The sequence below is a fragment of the Schistocerca serialis genome, chromosome 4 (genome assembly GCF_023864345.2).
Source record: "Schistocerca serialis cubense isolate TAMUIC-IGC-003099 chromosome 4, iqSchSeri2.2, whole genome shotgun sequence".
Lineage (NCBI taxonomy): Eukaryota > Metazoa > Arthropoda > Insecta > Orthoptera > Acrididae > Schistocerca > Schistocerca serialis.
In genome coordinates, this window is record NC_064641.1 from 273,240,602 (window position 1) to 273,263,011 (window position 22,410).

General features: G+C 43.8%; 1 protein-coding gene and 1 pseudogene across 5 annotated transcripts in view; both read right to left on the bottom strand.

Annotated features, from left to right (window-relative positions):
* The window catches only part of LOC126473831 (ATP-dependent translocase ABCB1-like), a 272,239-nt gene that overhangs the window by 46,378 nt on the left and 203,451 nt on the right, over positions 1–22,410 (bottom strand). For all 5 annotated transcript variants that reach the window (XM_050101157.1, XM_050101153.1, XM_050101154.1 and 2 more), the window contains 2 exons: positions 9,093–9,352; positions 2,243–2,347 (listed from right to left, as the gene is read on the bottom strand). In XM_050101157.1, coding sequence (XP_049957114.1) covers positions 2,243–2,347; positions 9,093–9,352 — 365 coding nt within the window. The remainder of the gene's footprint in view (positions 1–2,242; positions 2,348–9,092; positions 9,353–22,410) is intronic.
* On the bottom strand, positions 10,701–10,818 carry LOC126475697 (5S ribosomal RNA; annotated as a pseudogene).

Consider the following 22,410-nt stretch of genomic DNA (forward strand, 5'->3'; position numbering starts at 1 on the left):
GTCATTGTCAACTCACCATACACCCTCTTAACTTCAGCATAGATCTACACTGCTTGCCATTAAAACTGAGCGAGATACTGAATAGCAAAAAAAAAAAAAAAAAAAAAAAATTTACTCTTTGTGCAAATACATTGTGGTAGAAAGAATACATTATAAAATTTCCGACAAGGGTAGAAGCTGAATTAATGAATTAAAATTCTTACCATGCTTTGGAATTTAACCCAGGTCTCTTGCTGTTTAGGCAGATGTGCTAACCACTACACAACCACAGCATTATGATTACAACAGCAGCACGGACTGCCCTAGTCCAATGCCGCCCCTAACACAGGTTTCTATTGACAATGCTATAGTGGTGTAGTGGTAAGCACATTTGTCTAGTAAGTAGAAGACCTGGGTACAAACCCAGGTCGTGGTACAAATCTTAATTCATTACTTCAGCTTCTATCCTTACGAAGATAAAGCATCAGTCATAGTCGCTGGCATGTGGTGACGCTCCAGTCTCTCGCAACCCTTGACTTGGTCTTTGCAATAGGCGAGATGTTTGGAGAACGTGCTGGTCAGAGCAACAGTCTGACACTTTCTGTAGGTGAGGACAGCACACGCAACAGGCAGTATTACACTACTTTTTTGAAATATAAAGTCACGGAGACCTTGAAGATGGAGAAAAACCACCAGTCATAACACGTCAGAAATGTAGTGGCTGTAGTTTAAGTTAACGGGCAGAACCAAAGGCGATCCTGTTGCGGACCCTTTTACACCTCATACCATAATGCCAGGAGCTGGGCGCGTATGACGATGACGAATGCAAACCAGCCAAGTCCGTTCACTTCGAAGCCTTCACATATGGCAGAACCAGTACTCATCTGAAAACGGGACTTGCTGCCACTTCTGTGTCCATCATTGTCGTTATGGGTCACACTGTTGTCGCGCCTCTCCTGCTGACGCGTCAAGGGAAGCCACAATAGGGTCACCGTAGCAACAGACCGTGGCGCTCCAGACGTCGCTGTACTGTCCTTGTGGATACTTGTCTTGTTTGAAAGTACGTAACGTGGCTGTACAAGCCAAGTGAATAATGTTTGTATCCTCTCGGGCGCTAGTCGCGTGGGATCGTTGAAACCTTGCGTGTCGTTCAATATGTCCCAGGCATGAATATTTCCTGCCAACAAGAGCTACAATATCGCCAAACGATAAGCTGCATAGGCCACGATTCTGCCACTATCGAATTCCGCCATGTGCTGGTAAACGTTTCTCCATATTACAGAGGGCATAACACGATATTCTCACAAACAAACAGGCAATTTCTGGATGAGGAACCTGCTGCGTTGTCTTTCCTTATATACTCAATGGATGCGGAGTTGTCTCTCTCTACTTTTTGCACTTGCGCTGGAATGCTAACCGTCTGCATATCCAAGCACGTCACTTCGACCTTTGTTGCATGCTGTCTTCATAGTGCTGCAGTTTTAATGGCCATCATTGTATTTTGACAAACGTACTTACACCACAGGGAAATGAAGATTCTGACGGATCGGCAAATAAGAGTATGCAAGGTGCCCCTGGAGGAATGGTCGGTGTGCACTGGTAAGAGAAGAACGAAGGATCGAAGCAAAAAAGTCTAATAAACATGGACTCTAAAATGCATACCTTACGGGCTATGAGCACTTCGTTATCTTCGATACTGTGAAATTAATCTCTTCTTTTCCAAGCTCTTACGCTTACCGTATTTTGGGAGGAGATAGCATGGACCAAAACAAGAAAAAAATAGTATAGTAAACATGGGCACTGAAGTGCATATCTTTAGAGCAACGAGCTCTTCTTCAGTAGAAGAGATGTGTTTCACAGTAGCGAAATGAGCTGTTGCACACAGCTCTGAAGGTGTGCAGTGTAAGGCCCATGTTTATTAGAAAATATTTTCTTGTTTTGGTCAGTACATCTCAAAAGTGGAAATCAAAGAGCTTGTGGTATAAGGGATTTATTTCACAGCATAGAAGATGAAGAACTGCTCATGGTTCTAAAGGTATGCTTTTTACAGTCCATGACCCGTGCTGTCTTATCCCTGGGTAATGACCAATCCTCCTGGGACATCCTGTATAATAACAGTAGCCGTTTTTTGCAGCGAATCTCAGCTTTAACGATGTATAATGCCCTAGGGCTAACTCAGAAACTACATGATGCGCCTTTCTTCTTCTTCTTCTTTTTTTTCACTTCAGTTGGCAGCACCTCGGATTGTAAAGGCCAAACATACCTGTAAGAAAGAGGCGATGGCAAGAGCGACGCCGATGACGACGAATAGTATGCTGTACCAGTTGGTCTGACTGCGGACTTCATCCGGATCTGGGAGCGAAAGAACCTAGAAAAAAAAATCACTTTATCACAAAAAAATGTTAACGAGAACAAATATTTCCTGAGATTCAAAACAATATAACGAAGAGCCGTGTTAGTTACGTACTGTGCTTTCTTATTGCGAGTAACCTGCAGGCTTGTCAGAACGAGAAGCAAGGCCACGGTAAGAGATGAGCGAATGCTGACGGAGGAAATTTGCTTTATCATATCCGTCTTTCCCATAACACTGATGCTTTGAAAAGGAGTAAATGAAGTGCGCAAACAGGTCTTTCAAAATTAGTGCAGTTTTCTGCTTGGTACACAGGAGAGAAAAAAAAAACAAGTTGGTGAAATGTTCCTCAGAAGTCACCTGCGTAGAGTCTACGTTGGTTGTAATGATCAACATCAGCAGCAACGACAGCAGTTGCTATTTGAGTTTCACTGCTCATAAAAAGCCTCTTTCAGACTGGTTAATGCAGTAAAGTAATCACACCAGTCGAAAGACTTAGGACAAAAAGAAGAAAAACCTTATTACTATCTTACTAGATAAGAAATCTGTACTTTAGTCATAATGTCTCAGAAAATAGTCAGTCACTCTAAATAATAACAGGGCTACCGTAAGGCTCAGCAGTAACTTATATTGTATTAACTCTTATCGTATGTAATCTCCACGCTTCTGACTCTCAATTATTCGAACCTTTCGTGAAGTCCCTTAGTTTCGAATAGTCCTTAGCCGACTGTCCTGCCACAGGTTTCTGAAAGTTGATTGGCGTGTTACGGTTATTTGTTTCGTAAAATTTGCGGTTTATATTAAGTTTTGTCTAGTTTGTCAGTTGTGATTTTTCTTTGTATCGTATCTGGTCTGAAACTTGTAAATCTTAGTTTGACAGAACTTGGAGAGCTGAGTTTGCTATAAGACATTAATAAAAGTGTTATTTAGACCATATAGAGGTGTCCACAACACTCATCACAAAAACACAACCCAGTATACAGCAAAGACACGACACTAAAGCTCAACAGATAAGTTAGTACTCACTCACATACGGCAAGTGTATTGAAACACTGTCTGGAAATATAGCGACAGCCATTAAATATTTGTAGAAAAACCTCAGCCAAGAAAACCATCACCCTGGATCTATAGAAGGAGATATCAGAATAATCAGAATCAGTAAACATCGCAGAAGAGAAACATGTAATAAATGTCCAAACAAGCATTAGTAACGAAACGTTGCTTAAACCACTAAAACATACAACAGATAAAAAACAACTCCTCTAGTCACCTCAAAAACAGTATCACACAAACGAGGAATATACCCACTCACGAACTCCCACCACAGTAAAGTAATAATTTGGGCACACAGAAGTACACCACATCGTCTCTCTCTCTCTCTCTCTCTCTCTCTCTTTCTCTTTCTCACACACACACACACACACACACACACACACACACACACACACACAGTCACACACACGCTTGATACCTGATACCTGTATGTATGTGACGCAGCATGTGAAAGTTGCTGTATTTGGACGGGTTACTCCTGTAACCGAAATATCAGATCTGAAGATGGTTATAAAGGAACCGAAACGGGTCATATGAGTAAACATTTTGCAATCAAGACGGATTAAAAGTTACATTGTAAAATCATTGATTGCGGTTATCCTATCAGGCTATCAGGCATTATGTCTGTTTTTGCCCCAGTATTGGCTCTACATTTTTTTAATTTTCTCGTTATGGTCATTCCGCGAGACGTTTACAGCAGGAAGTAATATGTTGTACAAATCATCCCGGAAAGTGCTCTCTCCTAATCTCAATAGTAAACCTCTCTGAGATCTACTAAGCCCGTCTTGTAACGTCTGCTACTGAAGTTTGTTGAGTATATCTCTAAAGCTCTCGCGCCGACTAAGCGATCCCTTGATGAAAAGCGACGCTCTTCGTTGGATCTTCGCTGTCTCTTCTATCATTCCTATGTGGTTTGGGTCCCAGAGTGACAAACAATACTGAAGAATCGGACGAACAAGCGCCTTGTAAGCCTCTTATTTTATGGATGAATTACATTTCCTTAAGATTTCTTTTGAATCTCAGTCTGACATCTGTTTTTCCTGCTATTTGTTTTATGTGTTCATTCCACTTAAGGTCGCTCCGAATCATCCTAGATATTTTACGGTGGTTACTGTTTTCAGAAATTTATCGGTAGTATAGTTGCACAATGGTGGCTTTATTTTTCTATGTATGCGCAATATGTTACATTATTTGCGTTCGAGGTCAACCTTCATGAATCCTCCGCAGGTCATTTTGGCGTTGCTATCTTCTTACAGACACCTGCATGATTTGCGAACAGCGTTAAAGGGGTTTTAGCGGATTCTACTAGATCATTTACGTACGCCGTAAACGGTAGCTGTCGTATCACAGTACCCTGGAGTACCCCCCCGAAATTGCCTTTACATCTGACGATTTTTTTCTGTTATGAACGACGTGTCTGCAAGGAAGTCTAGAATCCAGTCGCAAATGTGGCTCGATACTCAGCAAGCTCGTATTTTTTGACTAAACAGCAGTGCGGCACAGTGTCAAATGTTTTTCTGAAGCCGAGGAACACGGCATCAGCCTGAGCGCCGACGTCTGCAGCGCAGGAACAGAACGAGCTCAGTTTCGCAGTATCTCTGTTTGCGGAGACCATGTTGGTTTTTTATAGAGAAGATTTTCGTTCTCCAAAACTGTCGTAATACATGAGCATACAACATGTTCCATAAATCTGACAATAATGAATGTTATGGGCCTATTATTGTATGCATCTGTCCTATGACTGTTCTTGAAAAGGGGATGACCTGCACTTTTTTGCAGTCGATAGATACCCTTCGTTGATCTAGCGACCTGGGATAAACTGCTGCTAGAAGGGGAGGAAGTTCTTTCAGACAATATCTGTAGAATCATACTGGTATCTCGTCTGGTCCTGATGTCTTTTCACTAGAAATCATTTATAGTTGTTCTTATATTTCGAACGGACCATCTGTGAAATCCATAGTTCACATTGTAAAGTCGAGGCATTTGGTCGATGACGTCAACGCAGAACTTGGTGTTATTGTAGTACACCACTGATTCTGGTAGCTGTTCAGGGTGTCGTTCAATTGGTTTAACAGTGTCACGCATTGAACTCAAATGAAGCACATTTTTGTGCTTTTTTCCCTATAGCTTCTTACAGTCAGGTCTCTTCTCTTATAAAGTATAGTTGTGCGCAAAGGTGTTACAGCAGATTTTGCTGTTTGAGGATTTCGCTTTTAGTTTTCTTCAATGTGCTTAGAATGCTTCTGATATTACGTTTCAACTTTCTGCAATGTTTTTAGATGTGAAAAAATTCTCACATGTAATATTTTTACCTGTGGAAACAAAGGGCTGTATAAGATACGTTATAACATATTCTGCAAGAGCATCACTTGTGTGGCGGTGCTCAAGTTTGCCTAGGTAATGGAAACGATTCACCTGGTTCCTAGAATTTGTGTCAACTGCAAGTTAAAACTTTATTCGAAATTTGTTTGGTTTATTGCTCATGTATTGAATGAATTCAGCATCTGACATGGAAATCAAAAATTTTAAAACTTTTTTTATGAGGCGAACCACATCTTAGTGCGCCATTATGAAGTAACTCCAACGTGGTGACCACAAACTGCGCTACTTGAGTGCTAAAGCTTCCTTTCTAATCGACAATGGGTCTGAAGAATGTTATAAACCAATCAGAAAAGGAAACAGCAGCAGCCGTGGATAAGTCTGAAAGTTATTATTCACAGTTCCGTAACCGTGAAAATGTCGGATGGAGGACCTTCTAGTAGGAGTTCATTGTCTATTTTTCAGAAAGGTCCTGCAAGCTTCATGCTTGTGTACCTCACAAATATTTATTATAAGCCGTTGAAAATGGGAATTGTAGAATAAACAATTTACAAGAAATATGTGTACTACAGCGGATTCTTCTTCAAAATGATGAGTGTCCGCAGCTCGTGGTCGTGCGGTAGCATTCTCGCTTCCCGCGCTCGGGTTCCCGGGTTCGATTCCCGGCGGGGTCAGGGATTTTCTCTGCCTCGTGATGACTGGGTGTTGTGTGATGTCCTTAGGTTAGTTAGGTTTAAATAGTTCTAAGTTCCAGGGGACTGATGACCATAGATGTTAAGTCCCGTAGTGCTCAGAGCCATTTGAACCAAAATGATGAGTGTGATACTTCTAGCGTTTTACTCTTTAAAAGTATAGTGTAAAACATGAGAAGTGTTTCTACAAACAGAACTGAAGAAAAAAAGAATATTGATACAGGATCGCTGACAATGCTTTAAAGTAAAGCGAAAAGTGTGTGGTCTAAATAATACTTCATTATATGATGTATGTTTTTGTACCAAGGCTGGGATTCGAACCCGGATCTCCTGCTTGCCAGGCAGATGAGTTAGCCACTACGCCAACCTGGCACAGTGATTCTGGGCTACTGCATGGACTACCTTAGCACGCCTCCCTCCTCAGTCCAGATTCCCATTCACGGCTCAGTCCACTTGATGTTCCCTCTAAATTCGAAGAACGTTGCAGAATCTCTCCAACTATATTGGAGGCTGCATACGTATATCATAGATATTTGAGAGTTTAAGAGATCTTTGGAAGCATATAGTTTCATTTGATTAAAGCACCGATAACTGAGTTCGGGGTAGGATCCCCCATTTCGTTCGAAGCTGAGGTACTACTCCAATACACTTGGAGAGCTTCTGTAATGTTCTTAAAAAATGTTCAAATGTGTGGTAAGTCTTATGGGACTTAACTGCTAAGGTCATCAGTCCATAAGCTTACACACTACTTAACCTAAATTATCCTAAGGACAAACACAGACACCCATGCCCGAGGGAGGACTCGAACCTCCGCCGGAACCAGCTGCACAGCCCATGATTGCAGCGCCAGAGACCGCTCGGCTAATCCCGCGCGGCCAATGCTTTTAAACTTTAGGAGGAACACGAAGAGGGCTGAGGCCTGAATAGGAATTTGGACTGAGGTGCTAAGGTAGTCTGTGCGTTTGTGTAAAGCCACTGTGTTACGCCGGCGTAGTGACTAACGTATCTGCCAACTGAGAAGGAGACCTGATTTCGAACCCATGCCTTGGTACGAATTTTCATTCGTCGCTTCCGTCTGCATAGATACATCACAGATATCTGAGACATAAAAAGGTCTTTAGAACGATACACACAACTGGCCATTAAAATGATGATAAACGGGTATTCATTGGACTAATGTATTATACTAGAAATGACATGTAATTACATTTTCACGCAATTTGGGTCCATAGATCCTGAGAAATCAGTACTCGGAACAACCACCTCTGGCCGTAATAACGGCCTTGATACGCCTGGGCATTGAGTCAAACAGAGCTTGGATGGCGTGTAGAGGTACAGCTGCCCATGCAGCTTCAACACGGTACCACAGTTCAACAAGAGTAATGACTGTCGTATTATGACGAGCCAGTTGCTCGGCCACCATTGACCAGACGTTTCCAATTGGTGAGAGATCTGGAGAATGTGCTGGCCCGGGCAACAGTCGAACATTTTCTGTATCCAGAAAGGCCCGTACAGGACCTGCAAAATGCGGTCGTGCATTATTCTGCTGAAATGTAGGGTTTCGCAGGGATCGAATGAAGGGTAGAGACACGGTTCGTAACACATCTGAAATGTAACGTCCACTGTTCAAAGTGGCGTCAGTGCGAACAAGAGGTGACCGAGACGTGCAACCAATGGCACCTCATACCATCACGCTTGGTAATACACCAATATGGCGATGACGAATACACGGTTCCAATGTGCGTTCACCGCGATGTCGCCAAACACGGATGCGACCATCATGATACTGTAAACAGAACCTGGATTGATCCGAAAAAATGACGTTTTGCCATTCGTGCACCCAGGTTCGTCGTCGAGTACACCATCGTAGGCGCTCCTGTCTGTGGTGCAGCGTCAAGGGTGACCGCAGCCATGGTCTCCGAGCTGATGGCCCATGCTGCTGCAAACGTCATCGAACTGTTCGTGCAGATGGTTATTGTCTTGCAAACGTCCCCATCTGTTGACTCAGGGATCGAGACGTGGCTGCACGATCCGTTACAGCCATGCGGATAAGATGCCCGTCATCTCAACTGTTAGTGATACGAGGCCGTTGGGATCCAGCACGGCGTTCCGTATTACCCTTCTGAACCCACCAGTTTCATATTCTGCTAACAGTCATTGGATCTCGACCAACGTGATAGGCTACAATCCGACCTTTATCAAAGTCGGAAACGTGATTCAACGCATTTCTCCTCCTTACACGAGGCATCACAACAACGTTTCACCAGGCAACGCTGGTCAACTGCTATTTGTGTATGAGAAATCGGTTGGATACTTTCCTCATGTCAGCACGTTGTAGGAATCGCCACCGGCGCCAACCTTGTGTGAATGCTCTGAAAAGCTAACCACTTGCATATCACAGCATCTTCTTCCTGTCGGTTAAATTTCGCGTCTGTAGCACGTCATCTTCGTGGTGTAGCAATTTTAATGTCCAGTAGTGTAATTTCATTTCACTTATACTTTAGGTCTCTGGAATCATACATTTTCATTTCACTTATACTATAGGTCTCTGGAACCATATAGTTTCATTTCACTTCTATTATATTCGCAGAAGTCGGTATGTGACCTGTATTACTTGCGGAAAAGAGGACTAAAGACAAAAAAAGAGAACGTGTAATAAATAATAGCTATTTTAATGTCAATTTCTTCGAGCCACTGACCCCGATGACATCTCCGAAGACGATAGCGAAAGCGGGGAAGGCGAAGCCGACGACGAGCGCGCCTAGCGTGCCGAGGGCGATGAGCGGCCACTCGGGGGCGTTGAGGCGCAGCACGCCCAGCAGCCCCACCTCGGGCACCGGCTCCTCGCGGGCCGCTGCAGCCTCCACCACGGCGCCGCCGTCCGCCTCCTGGGCGCCCGACACGGAGGACTGGTCGCTGCGCACGCTCAGCAGCCGCTCCAGGGCCGGCGGGCCGTCCTCTGCCGGAACGCAACACGCATTTAGTTCTTAGTTGTTTCTATTGGTGAGACCCTGAACCAACAGTCACAAGTCTGATGTCTGTAACCCCTGAAACATCTGTACTATGGACTATGTCACGCGTATGTTAAAAAGTTTAGGAACTTCGCCTTTTCCCAGTCAATAAAGTCTTGTGGCTTCATATTGGGAGGGAGGGGGGGGGGGGAATTAATCATGTGTGTAATATAGGTAATACGGGGATCTAATCTTGAACCTCTTCTACACAGCTCTGCGAATAATTGGACGTAATGACAACAACTTGACAATACATTTACCTGATTACGAATTTTTTTTTCAACAGTGTTGTGTACATAGTTCCACGTAGTCAGCGAGTACACAACTTTCCCACTAGAGTGCGCCCCACTAAGCACAACAGCGCAGGCGCAGCGCTCGTCTGTCTCCGCACTACGAGATGGTGCAGCCTTAGAGACGGACCGAATTCTGCTTCCGCCGATCCACGTATTAATATGTAACGCAGCCAATGAGATTGCTGCTAACATAGAACCTTTTCTCCTCGCGGATCACACTCGCGCAGTGATACCTGTATGCGCGAGGTATTATAACGAGTGTACAGACCACCGATCAGTCAGTCTGCATTTGTCTGCATTAGTCTGTACCAGTCTGCATTTGTCTGTACCAGTCTAGAGTCAAGTTTCAGTCTGCGCCTAATAAGATTATTATATTCCTGTACATAGCCATGAAGAGAAATGAATAGACACTCTGTCAAGTATCAGAGATATGTGAGAATAAGATTAACGTACCAAGACCAAAGGAACTTCAGATTGTCAATTTTGGTCACCGTCAATTTGCTACTCTAAGCGTGTAAGTGGCATTTCTATCATCTGACCTAACAGCAGAAGATAAAAACGCCGCGATAAGACCACAAGACAAATTGCTCACACTCGCCTACTTCGTTAGAGCGACAAGTCAAATAATTTGATGGTGTGTGTACCGAAGGCCTTAAAGTACGCACACCACAAACAGTCAATTGTATTTGGAAAACAACATTTACATTTATAAATATTATTGCTTTCTATGTGTTTGGAGAACGCTGTTGCTTCATAAATATGTCCTGAACTGACCAATAACTTCTCTAGTTGCTAAAAAAAGCACTCCGTCTTCAGGCCGCAAGTGGCCCATCGGGACCATCCGACCGCCGTGTCATCCTCAGCTGAGGATGCGGATAGGAGGAGTGTGTGGTCAGCGCACCGCTCTCCCGGTCGTTATGATGGTTTTCTTTGACCGGAGCCACTACCATTCGGTCGAGTAGCTCCTAAATTGGAATCACGAGGCTGAGTGCACCCCGAAAAATGGCAACAGCCCATGGCGGCCCGGATGGTCACCCATCCAAATGCCGGCCACGCCTGACAGCGCTTAACTTCGGTGATCTGACGGGAACCGGTGTATCCACTATGGCAAGGCTGTTGCCTCTAGTTGCTAAAAGGTTTCTTATTTTACTCTGAAACTGGTTTCTTGTGGAACCTCAAACTGACATTGTAAATGAAACCAAACATTTTACTTAATCAGATATTTAAATTATTTATTTGTTTCTCCTGCTCTGATTTGGGTTATCAGGCCTTATCCTACATCGAACAATTGTTTCACACATACAGTATCTATTACAACTCAGTTACCGAAAAAATAACAATTTTAATACGATAGCTAGTATTAAAATGATTTGAATGTCTGAAATGACAATGTAAGTAAATTATAGTAACTATGAACTAATAAAGTTAACACTGGCAGTTGCAACTTTAATAATAATAATGATAGTGGCAGATTTAAGAAGAATTTATGGGCATACAAAATAGTTATTTTCTGATATTGCGACTTCTGGGAAAAGGAAATTTAAGGAATACTGGGAAATGAGGAAGATCAGGCTGCAAAGAGGGATGTACAAAGGTAACGCGTGCGTATGGGGAAAATGGTAACCCTTATTGTTGTTAAGAAGATAGCCTGTCTTCTGAAGCTAGAAATGTTATTTATTACTCTAATACAATTGGTTGTTACTGAGTCGCGTTCTTGCTACTGAGAAGGACTTCGCAAAGGTGACTGAACGATAGAGTGGGACAGAAAGGATTCTGCTCTGATGGGAACGGACTTCGTGAAGGTGACTGAACGGCTACATCTACATCCAAACTGTACAAGCCACCTTGCGATGTATGGCGGAGGGTGCTTAGTGTGCCACTGTCATTTGCCCCCTTCCTGTTCCAGTCGCGATTATTTTCCGGGTAGAACGCGCGCCGGTAAGCCTCCGTGTCGGCTCGAATCTCTCTAATTTTATCTCCGTGCCTTTTTTTCGAGATATACACAGAAGGAAATAATGTATTTGTTGACTCTCCTACGAACATTCGCTCTAAGAACTGTAACAATAAATCACCCGTGATGCTGAACGCTTCTTTTGCCCGTTTGCCACTGCAGTTCCTTCATCAACTCTATGACGTTTCCCTGCTGACTAAATGAACCTGTAACAAAACATGCTGCTCTTCCATGCATCTTATCTGTTTCGTCTATCAATACTATCTTGTATGGATCCTATGTTGGTAAGTACAAAAAAAGAAGGAGTCTATAGTGTACACTGTGTTTTTGTCAAGCAAAGTCAAATGATTATGTCAGTAAAATTTCTAAAGTATAAAATAAAATTCCTTCAAACGTCTCTGTTAGATTCGTTTCTTACTATTTAACTTGTATTTCCCGCTGTCACGCTCAAATTATTTGTAATTTAGTTTCTTTACTTTCTTTTGTCTCCATTCAGTGACTCAATTACATTAAAGTATCAACTTTTCCAGTAAGCATCCAATCCTGTGTACATTACCTACGTTCTGTGCTCCCAAATTTTCTTTCTCTCTTCATCGTCTGTACAAATGAATGTGTATGTTGAATTTGTCTTGTATATGGTAGCAGTACAGCATCTGGTTGTCTGCTGTGGTAGCAACTGTGTAATGTCACAGTGTGTAATTTCAGCACCATCGTGAATAAGTTTTATTCTTAATTACTCGTGATGCATAGATGCTATTTGTGTCTATACGATTTATATTTGTGTTCTTAAAGTTTTCACGAGTCTTAATGGTTTTGTTTTATTCATGAATACTCACAGCATTTGTGGGTGTTTCACGCCAGCTTTGCTTAGTTTCATGTGCAAGGTGACGCAGATAAATTTCTTTGTCCGAAAGTGTTCCATAGTATTCTTGTTCACAACAATTTAACCACACCTACAGTGATGAACCTCTGAGCCTCTGACTTACTGTAATAGGCAAAATTCTTTTTATCTCTTTTCTTGTGTGTGAATCGTGTATGTTTGTGTGAACTTTTCCCATGCGCGCCGAAGATTTCCTTTTCATTCATCACTGCAATATACCACACAGCACCCAATATAATAATAATAATAATGTAAGTGAGTTAATAAATAACGTCACAGGCAACGACAGATTACAGTTCAGAATTATTTTGTGAATTTTTAATATGATGTTTTATTTTAATAAACTACGTTAAACTGTGATGACTGTTTCTCAGAGAAACCCGTCCGCTTTTGTAAGATTATTTTAATACATCTGAAGGGCAAAAGGCAAGCGTTATATTTGTAGACTTTGATTATCTTATTCTTTTTGTTGAGGCTTAAGCTCCTGCTAGCTCTGAATAATTTGATTTAACGATTATACTTAAATTGTTCCCATATGTTCATTCCATATATTCACTTGGTTCTTTTGTATTAATATTAACACGTTAGTTATGCTTACCAGTTCAGTGATTAATTCGTTTCTAATACTTAATTTTCCCGATTTTAATGAAATTGAGTGGTGACACAGAGAAATTTTGTGGCACACGAAACTTACAGTAGACTGCGTAGGTGGCTAACTTCCTCCAGTTTCTGTTGGCAAACTGCTCTCCAGATGCCATTAGTGCTACACGGCTGAAAGATGGAAACAGCACTGCTAACTGTCAGGGATCTTCTTTCGCCGACTTGAATATGGTAGACATGTGACTGCAAGCGTCGTTAGCGAGATGGTTGCGAATGTCTCACTACAAGCTGTCACTGACTTGTTTACAAAAGACAAAATTTGGTACAATTGTATGAGAAATCTAAACTTGTCGATTAATTCCCCATGTATACAGCTCAAATGTCAAACATGGTCCACGTGGCACATACACACTGGGCACTGCTATATTTGGTTGCTGATGTAAGACGACAACCAATCCACCAATAGGATCCAAAATGGAGGCCAAGGTACGGGTTCGGATATGTACCTTGACGTCCAAGATCACTGGATCTCAATCCACTGGATTCTTCTTCTGGGGTCATCTGAAATATGTACAGGACTCTCGCCCATAAGGCTGAAGAAATGGAGTAGCAAATTGTACAGCCTTGTCAAGATTCACATGATGATTCTTAAAGCACTGCAAAACCGAGTACAACATTACATTCAAATGGGAGGATGACATGTGGAAAACTTCCTTTAACAGATACGAGTTTACAGGGAATTGTAAGACGTAGCGTGATGAAGTATCGTGTTTTTGTTGAGATAGGCCATATGTGATATCTGCCCCCAATCAGACAGAGACTAAATCGGAAAGTTTACATCTGAAATAAATTTATACCAACTGCGATAACACTTCATACTGATGTCAGTGTTATCTCGTAGACATACACTCCTGGAAATTGAAATAAGAACACCGTGAATTCATTGTCCCAGGAAGGGGAAACTTTATTGACACATTCCTGGGGTCAGATACATCACATGATCACACTGACAGAACCACAGGCACATAGACACAGGCAACAGAGCATGCACAATGTCGGCACTAGTACAGTGTATATCCACCTTTCGCAGCAATGCAGGCTGCTATTCTCCCATGGAGACGATCGTAGAGATGCTGGATGTAGTCCTGTGGAACGGCTTGCCATGCCATTTCCACCTGGCGCCTCAGTTGGACCAGCGTTCGTGCTGGACGTGCAGACCGCGTGAGACGACGCTTCATCCAGTCCCAAACATGCTCAATGGGGGACAGATCCGGAGATCTTGCTGGCCAGGGTAGTTGACTTACACCTTCTAGAGCACGTTGGGTGGCACGGGATACATGCGGACGTGCATTGTCCTGTTGGAACAGCAAGTTCCCTTGCCGGTCTAGGAATGGTAGAACGATGGGTTCGATGACGGTTTGGATGTACCGTGCACTATTCAGTGTCCCCTCGACGATCACCAGTGGTGTACGGCCAGTGTAGGAGATCGCTCCCCACACCATGATGCCGGGTGTTGGCCCTGTGTGCCTCGGTCGTATGCAGTCCTGATTGTGGCGCTCACCTGCACGGCGCCAAACACGCGTACGACCATCATTGGCACCAAGGCAGAAGCGACTCTCATCGCTGAAGACGACACGTCTCCATTCGTCCCTCCATTCACGCCTGTCGCGACACCACTGGAGGCGGGCTGCACGATGTTGGGGCGTGAGCGGAAGACGGCCTCACGGTGTGCGGGACCGTAGCCCAGCTTCATGGAGACGGTTGCGAATGGTCCTCGCCGATACCCCAGGAGCAACAGTGTCCCTAATTTGCTGGGAAGTGGCGGTGCGGTCCCCTACGGCACTGCGTAGGATCCTACGGTCTTGGCGTGCATCCGTGCGTCGCTGCGGTCCGGTCCCAGGTCGACGGGCACGTGCACCTTCCGCCGACCACTGGCGACAACATCGATGTACTGTGGAGACCTCACGCCCCACGTGTTGAGCAATTCGGCGGTACGTCCACCCGGCCTCCCGCATGCCCACTATACGCCCTCGCTCAAAGTCCGTCAACTGCACATACTGCACAAAGTCCGTCACGTCCACGCTGTCGCGGCATGCTACCAGTGTTAAAGACTGCGATGGAGCTCCGTATGCCATGGCAAACTGGCTGACACTGACGGCGGCGGTGCACAAATGCTGCGCAGCTAGCGCCATTCGACGGCTAACACCGCGGTTCCTGGTGTGTCCGCTGTGCCGTGCGTGTGATCATTGCTTGTACAGCCCTCTCGCAGTGTCCGGAGCAAGTATGGTGGGTCTGACACACCGGTGTCAATGTGTTCTTTTTTCCATTTCCAGGAGCGTATATTGGCATTTGTCTCGAAATCGGCTCTTTCGTGGACTGGTATAATTAATCTAAGAAGCAACTATGTAAAACGCGAGCGAGTTGCCACATTTTTTATGAGAAAGCGTATTACAATTGCAGCTTACTCAATCCACATCAAAGTGTGCAAATAACTATTCACCGTTACTATAATGTCATGCTGACGATTGCACCCGATCTATGTGCCTAGATGACAAATACTCACAGAGGCCACCTTCAGCAGCAGCTGAGAACGTTGAGTCGTATTTTAATCCACCGCATGCTTACACTTTGTCGTTATAGCGACGCCGAAAGTGTTTTTACATATTTTTTATTCTTCTCAAAAGCAGCGAATTACTAATCAAACGAGAAAATGGGAGTGAAAATTATGTTATCAGAACAGGTAAGTGTACTTGTAGCGCTTACAACACTCCTGACTCAAATGGAAACCACAAAGCATTCACTAATAAAGTTACTTCCTTATTTGAAAATTGTTTTCCCTTAAGGTTACTCAAATTAAACAGAAGTCTAAAAATAAAACCATCGATTATACAAAGAATAAAGGTATTATGTGGTACGAAAAAGAAACTGTATCTGCTATCTGGAAACAGCTCTCATGTTCGCATTGTAATGCATTACAAAGAATACTGCAAAATATTGAAGCAGGTAATCCAGAAATCTAAGCAGCTTTATTATGAGAAAAAGATAAGTACATCAGGCAACAAATAAGAAACGGCACACATCAAAAAAAGTTTTGCATCACCCCAGTTCCCAGAACTCCTGAAGACAGACGTTGACTGTGGGTATTGTATCACAGACACAGTCCCTTTGACTGCTCAGAGATGTCACTAAACGCGTCCAAAGATGTAAACAACCATGCATGAGCAGCACCAATTAGGCGGAGGGGGTCCGACAGCCGATCAGTTACAGCCATTCCACCAGGAAGGAGGTATACGGCTCGTGTTCTCTGTAGTCCAACCATGCGTAGACGGTCAATACCGCGATTTGAATGCGTCCACAGTGTTATTTTGTGTCAGGAAGCGTTCTCAACAAGGGAAGTGTCCAGGCGTTGGAGTGAACCAAAGTGATGTTGTTCGGATATGGAGGAGATACAGAGAGACGGGAACTGTCGATGACATACCTCGCTCAGGCTCCTCAAGGGCTACTACTGCAGAGGATCTACATCTACATCTACATCTATACTCCGCGAGCCACCTTACGGTGTGTGGCGGAGGGTACTTATTGTACCACTATCTGATCCCCCCTTCCCTGTTCCATTCACGAATTGTGCGTGGAAAGAACGACTGCTTGTAAGTCTCCGTATTTGCTCTAATTTCTCGGATCTTTTCGTTGTGATCATTACGCGAGATATATGTGGGCGGTAGTAATATGTTGCCCATCTCTTCCCGGAATGTGCTCTCTCGTAATTTCGATAATAAACCTCTCCGTATTGCGTAACGCCTTTCTTGAAGTGTCCGCCACTGGAGCTTGTTCAGCATCTCCGTAACGCTCTCGCGCTGACTAAATGTCCCCATGACGAATCGCGCTGCTTTTCGCTGGATCATGTCTATCTCTTCTATTAATCCAACCTGGTAAGGGTCCCATACTGATGAGCAATACTCAAGAATCGGACGAACAAGCGTTTTGTAAGCTACTTCTTTCGTCGATGAGTCACATTTTCTTAGAATTCTTCCTATGAATCTCAACCTGGCGCCTGCTTTTCCCACTATTTGTTTTATGTGATCATTCCACTTCAGATCGCTCCGGATAGTAACTCCTAAGTATTTTACGGTCGTTACCGCTTCCAATGATTTACCACCTATGGCATAATCGTACTGGAATGGATTTCTGCCCCTATGTATGCGCATTATATTACATTTATCTACGTTTAGGGAAAGCTGCCAGCTGTCGCACCATGCATTAATCCTCTGCAGGTCCTCCTGGAGTACGTACGAGTCTTCTGATGTTGCTACTTTCTTGTAGACAACCGTGTCATCTGCAAATAGCCTCATGGAGCTACCGATGTTGTCAACTAAGTTATTTATGTATATTGTAAACAATAAAGGTCCTATCACGCTTCCCTGCGGTACTCCCGAAATTACCTCTACATCTGCAGATTTTGAACCGTTAAGAATGACATGTTGTGTTCTTTCTTCTAGGAAATCCTGAATCCAATCACAAACCTGGTCCGATATTCCGTAAGCTCGTATTTTTTTCACTAAACGTAAGTGCGGAACCGTATCAAATGCCTTCCTGAAGTCCAGGAATACGGCATCAATCTGCTCGCCAGTGTCTACGGCACTGTGAATTTCTTGGGCAAATAGGGCGAGCTGAGTTTCACATGATCTCTGTTTGCGGAATCCATGTTGGTTATGATGAAGGAGATTTGTATTATCTAAGAACGTCATAATACGAGAACACAAAACATGTTCCATTATTCTACAACAGATTGACGTAAGCGAAATAGGCCTATAATTATTCGCATCTGATTTATGACCCTTCTTGAAAATGGGAACGACCTGCGCTTTCTTCCAGTCGCTAGGTACTTTACGTTCTTCCAGCGATCTACGATAAATTGCTGATAGAAAGGGGGCAAGTTCTTTAGCATAATCACTGTAGAATCTTAAGGGTATCTCGTCTGGTCCGGATGCTTTTCCGCTACTAAGTGATAGCAGTTGTTTTTCAATTCCGATATCGTTTATTTCAATATTTTCCATTTTGGCGTCCGTGCGACGGCTGAAGTCAGGGACCGTGTTACGATTTTCCGCAGTGAAACAGTTTCGGAACACTGAATTCAGTATTTCTGCCTTTCTTCGGTCGTCCTCTGTTTCGGTTCCATCGTGGTCAACGAGTGACTGAATAGGGGATTTAGATCCGCTTACCGATTTTACATATGACCAAAACTTTTTAGGGTTCTTGTTTAGATTGTTTGCCAATGTTTTATGTTCGAATTCGTTGAATGCTTCTCTCATTGCTCTCTTTACGCTCTTTTTCGCTTCGTTCAGCTTTTCCTTATCAGCTATGATTCGACTACTCTTAAACCTATGATGAAGCTTTCTTTGTTTCCGTAGTACCTTTCGTACATGATTGTTATACCACGGTGGATCTTTCCCCTCGCTTTGGACCTTAGTCGGTACGAACTTATCTAAGGCGTACTGGACGATGTTTCTGAATTTTTTCCATTTTTGTTCCACATCCTCTTCCTCAGAAATGAACGTTTGATGGTGGTCACTCAGATATTCTGCGATTTGTGCCCTATCACTCTTGTTAAGCAAATATATTTTCCTTCCTTTCTTGGCATTTCTTATTACACTTGTAGTCATTGATGCAACCACTGACTTATGATCACTGATACCCTCTTCTACATTCACGGAGTCGAAAAGTTCCGGTCTATTTGTTGCTATGAGGTCTAAAACGTTAGCTTCACGAGTTGGTTCTCTAACTATCTGCTCGAAGTAATTCTCGGACAAGGCAGTCAGGATAATGTCACAAGAGTCTCTGTCCCTGGCTCCAGTTCTGATTGTGTGACTATCCCATTCTATACCTGGTAGATTGAAGTCTCCCCCTATTACAATAGTATGATCACGAAACTTCTTCACGACGTTCTGCAGGTTCTCTCTGAGGCGCTCAACTACTACGGTTGCTGATGCAGGTGGTCTATAGAAGCATCCGACTATCATATCTGACCCACCTTTGATACTTAACTTAACCCAGATTATTTCACATTCGCATTCGCTAATAACTTCACTGGATATTATTGAATTCTTTACTGCTATAAATACTCCTCCACCATTGGCGTTTATCCTATCCTTGCGGTATATATTCCATTCTGTGTCTAGGATTTCGTTACTGTTCACTTCCGGTTTTAACCAACTTTCCGTTCCTAATACTATATGCGCACTATTTCCTTCAATAAGAGATACTAATTCAGGAACCTTGCCCTGGATACTCCTGCAGTTTACCAATATTACGTTAACTTTTCCTGTTTTTGGTCTCTGAGGACGGACATTCTTTATCAACGATGATAATGTCCTCTCTGGTAAGCCGTGAGGTATTTTATCGTTTCGCCCAAGGGGTGGTCCCTCTAACCTAAAAAACCCCCGTGTGCACGCCACACGTACTCTGCTACCCTAGTAGCTGCTTCCGGTGTGTAGTGCACGCCTGACCTGTCTAGGGGGGCCCTACAGTTCTCCACCCAATAACGGAGGTCGATGAATTTGCAACCATTATAGTCGCAGAGTCGTCTGAGCCTCTGGTTTAGACCCTCCACACGGCTCCAAACCAGAGGACTGCGATCGACTCTGGGCACTATGCTGCAGATATTAAGCTCAGCTTGCACTCCGCGTGCGATGCTGGTTGTCTTCACCAAATCAGCCAGCCGCCGGAAGGAACCAAGGATGGCCTCAGAACCCAAGCGGCAGGCGTCATTCGTTCCGACATGTGCTACTATCTGCAGCCGGTCACACCCAGTGCGTTCAATAGCTGCCGGAAGGGCCTCCTCCACATTACGGACGAGACCCCCCGGCAAGCACACCGAGTGCACACTGGCATTCTTCCCCGACCTACCCGCTATTTTCCTGAGGGGCTCCATAACCCGCCTAACGTTGGAGCTCCCTATAACTAATAGGCCCGCCCTCTGTGACTGTCGGGACCTTGCCGGAGAATCGGCCACTGGCCCAACAGGCGAGGCACCCTGTGGTGGCTCGGAAACGATGTCATCACCACTAGGAAGCACCCCGTACCTGTTGGAAAGGGGTAAGGCAGCTGCCACGCGGCCAGATCCCACCTTCGCCTTTCGGCCAGGCACGCGCGAGCCCACCACTGTCCGCCATTCACCCTGGAGTGATGGCTGACCGGTAAGATGACCGCTACCTATGGATTATGGCTCGGAGGAGCCCTGAAACCAACGCCACCATGTTGAATAATGCTTTTCGTGCAGCCACAGGACGTCGTGTTACGACTCAAACTGTGCGCAATAGGCTGCATGATGCGCAACTTCACTCCCACCGTCTATGGCATTGTCCATTTTTGCAACCACTACATCATGCAGCGCCGTACAGACGAGCCCAACAACATGCCAAATGGACCGCTCAGGATTGGCTTCACGTTCTCTTCACCGATGAGTGTCGGATACACCTTCAACGAGACAGTCGTCGGAGACGTGGTTGGAGGCAACCGGTCAGGATGAACGCCATAGAAACACTGTCCAGCAAGTGCAGCAAGGTGGAGGTAGTCTGATGTTTTCGGGTGGCATTATGTGGGCCGACGTACGCCGCGCGTGGTCATCTAAGGCGCCGTAACGGCTATACGATACGTGAATGCCACCCTCCGACCGATAGTGCAACCGTATCGGCAGCATATTGGGGAGGCATTCGTCTTCATGGACGAAAATTCGCGCCCCCATTGTGCACATATTGTAAATGACTTCCTTGATGAACTTGTGGATAGTATACCACGACGAGGACAGGCATGCATCATTGCAAGAGGACGTGCTACTGGGTATTAGAGGTACCGGTGTGTACAGCAATCTGGTCAACCACCTCTGAAGGTGTCACTGTATGATGGTACGACATTCAATGCGTGGTTTTCATGGGCAATGAAAAGGGTGGAAATGATGTTTATGTTGATATCCATTCCAATTTTCTGTACGGGTTCCAGAACTCTCGGAACCATCACTATGCAAAACTTTTTTTGATGTGTGTACATGGGATATAGTCAAGACAGAGACAAGTGGGGCCAGAAAGGAATAGGAACAGATAGCTCTAAAAACAAATGAGACGCTGATAACAAGTGCAGATAGTGTTGGAAACCTCTTAAACAAGTACTTTGTTTCTGTTACTGACAGCTTGGGGTTATCAGGTTCAGTAAACAGTGCAGTGGAATATCTGAGATAAGTCTCTGCAAATAACTTCAGCATAATGGAAATGACACTCACTTCTGCCAAAGAAGTAGCGTCTCTCGGAAGATCCTTTAAAAAATCAAAGTACTCTAGGGTTTTGATAACATATCAATGAAGTTAATCAGAGACTGTTCATGTGAGTTCAGTTCTTTCTAAAGTTATTTGTGTCATCAATCTCTTATCAGCGGAACATTTCCAGACTGGTTAAAAGATGCTGAAGTTAAGCCTCTTTACAGGTAGGGGGATAAAGAATACCGTCAAATATCGGCCAATTTCATTTTTGCCAGCTTTTTCGAAAATATGAGGAAAGGTTGGCTTCGGGCTTCTGACTGCAGTTAATATCCTGTCAAGTTACACTTTAGGCTTCTTAAGGGCTCCGATAGAGAAATGGCCATTCACACGTACAGTGAGAATGTGCTTAATTCACTAGATAACAAATTAGAGGTTACTGGCATGTGCTGTGGCCTGTCCAGAGTCTTTGACTGTGTGAATCACTGCATTCTTTTAAGTAAATTACAATAGAATGGTGTCACTGTCAGTGCTGCAAAATGGTTTGACTCTTACCTAACTAACAGGAAACAAAGAGTGTCATTGCGAAATATCTGTGGAGTGAGCAACCAGTCTTTATCTGATTGGGAATTAATATAAGTGGTGTTCCTCAAGGTTCCATCTTGGGTCCGTTGCATTTTGTTGTGCACATTATTGACCTCATGTCTGTTACATTGCCAGATGCTAAGTTTGTTTGTTTTGCAGATGATACAAACAGTGCAAAAAATAGTAAGTGAAATGCAGATTTCTAAATGACTGCTAAACAAATTTTGGATGCACTGATAATTGGTTTAAAGTTAATTCATCCTCATTAAACTTTGAAAAGACCCACTATATGCATTTCAGAACCTGTAAGATATTTTCTTCCAGCATTTGTATAATATATGAAGCATGCAGATCGAAGAGGTTGACAGTGTTAAATTCCTGGGAATACAACTCGATAATAAATTCAGTTTGTAACACCATAGTTCTAATGCTGTACTGATTTATTTTGCTTT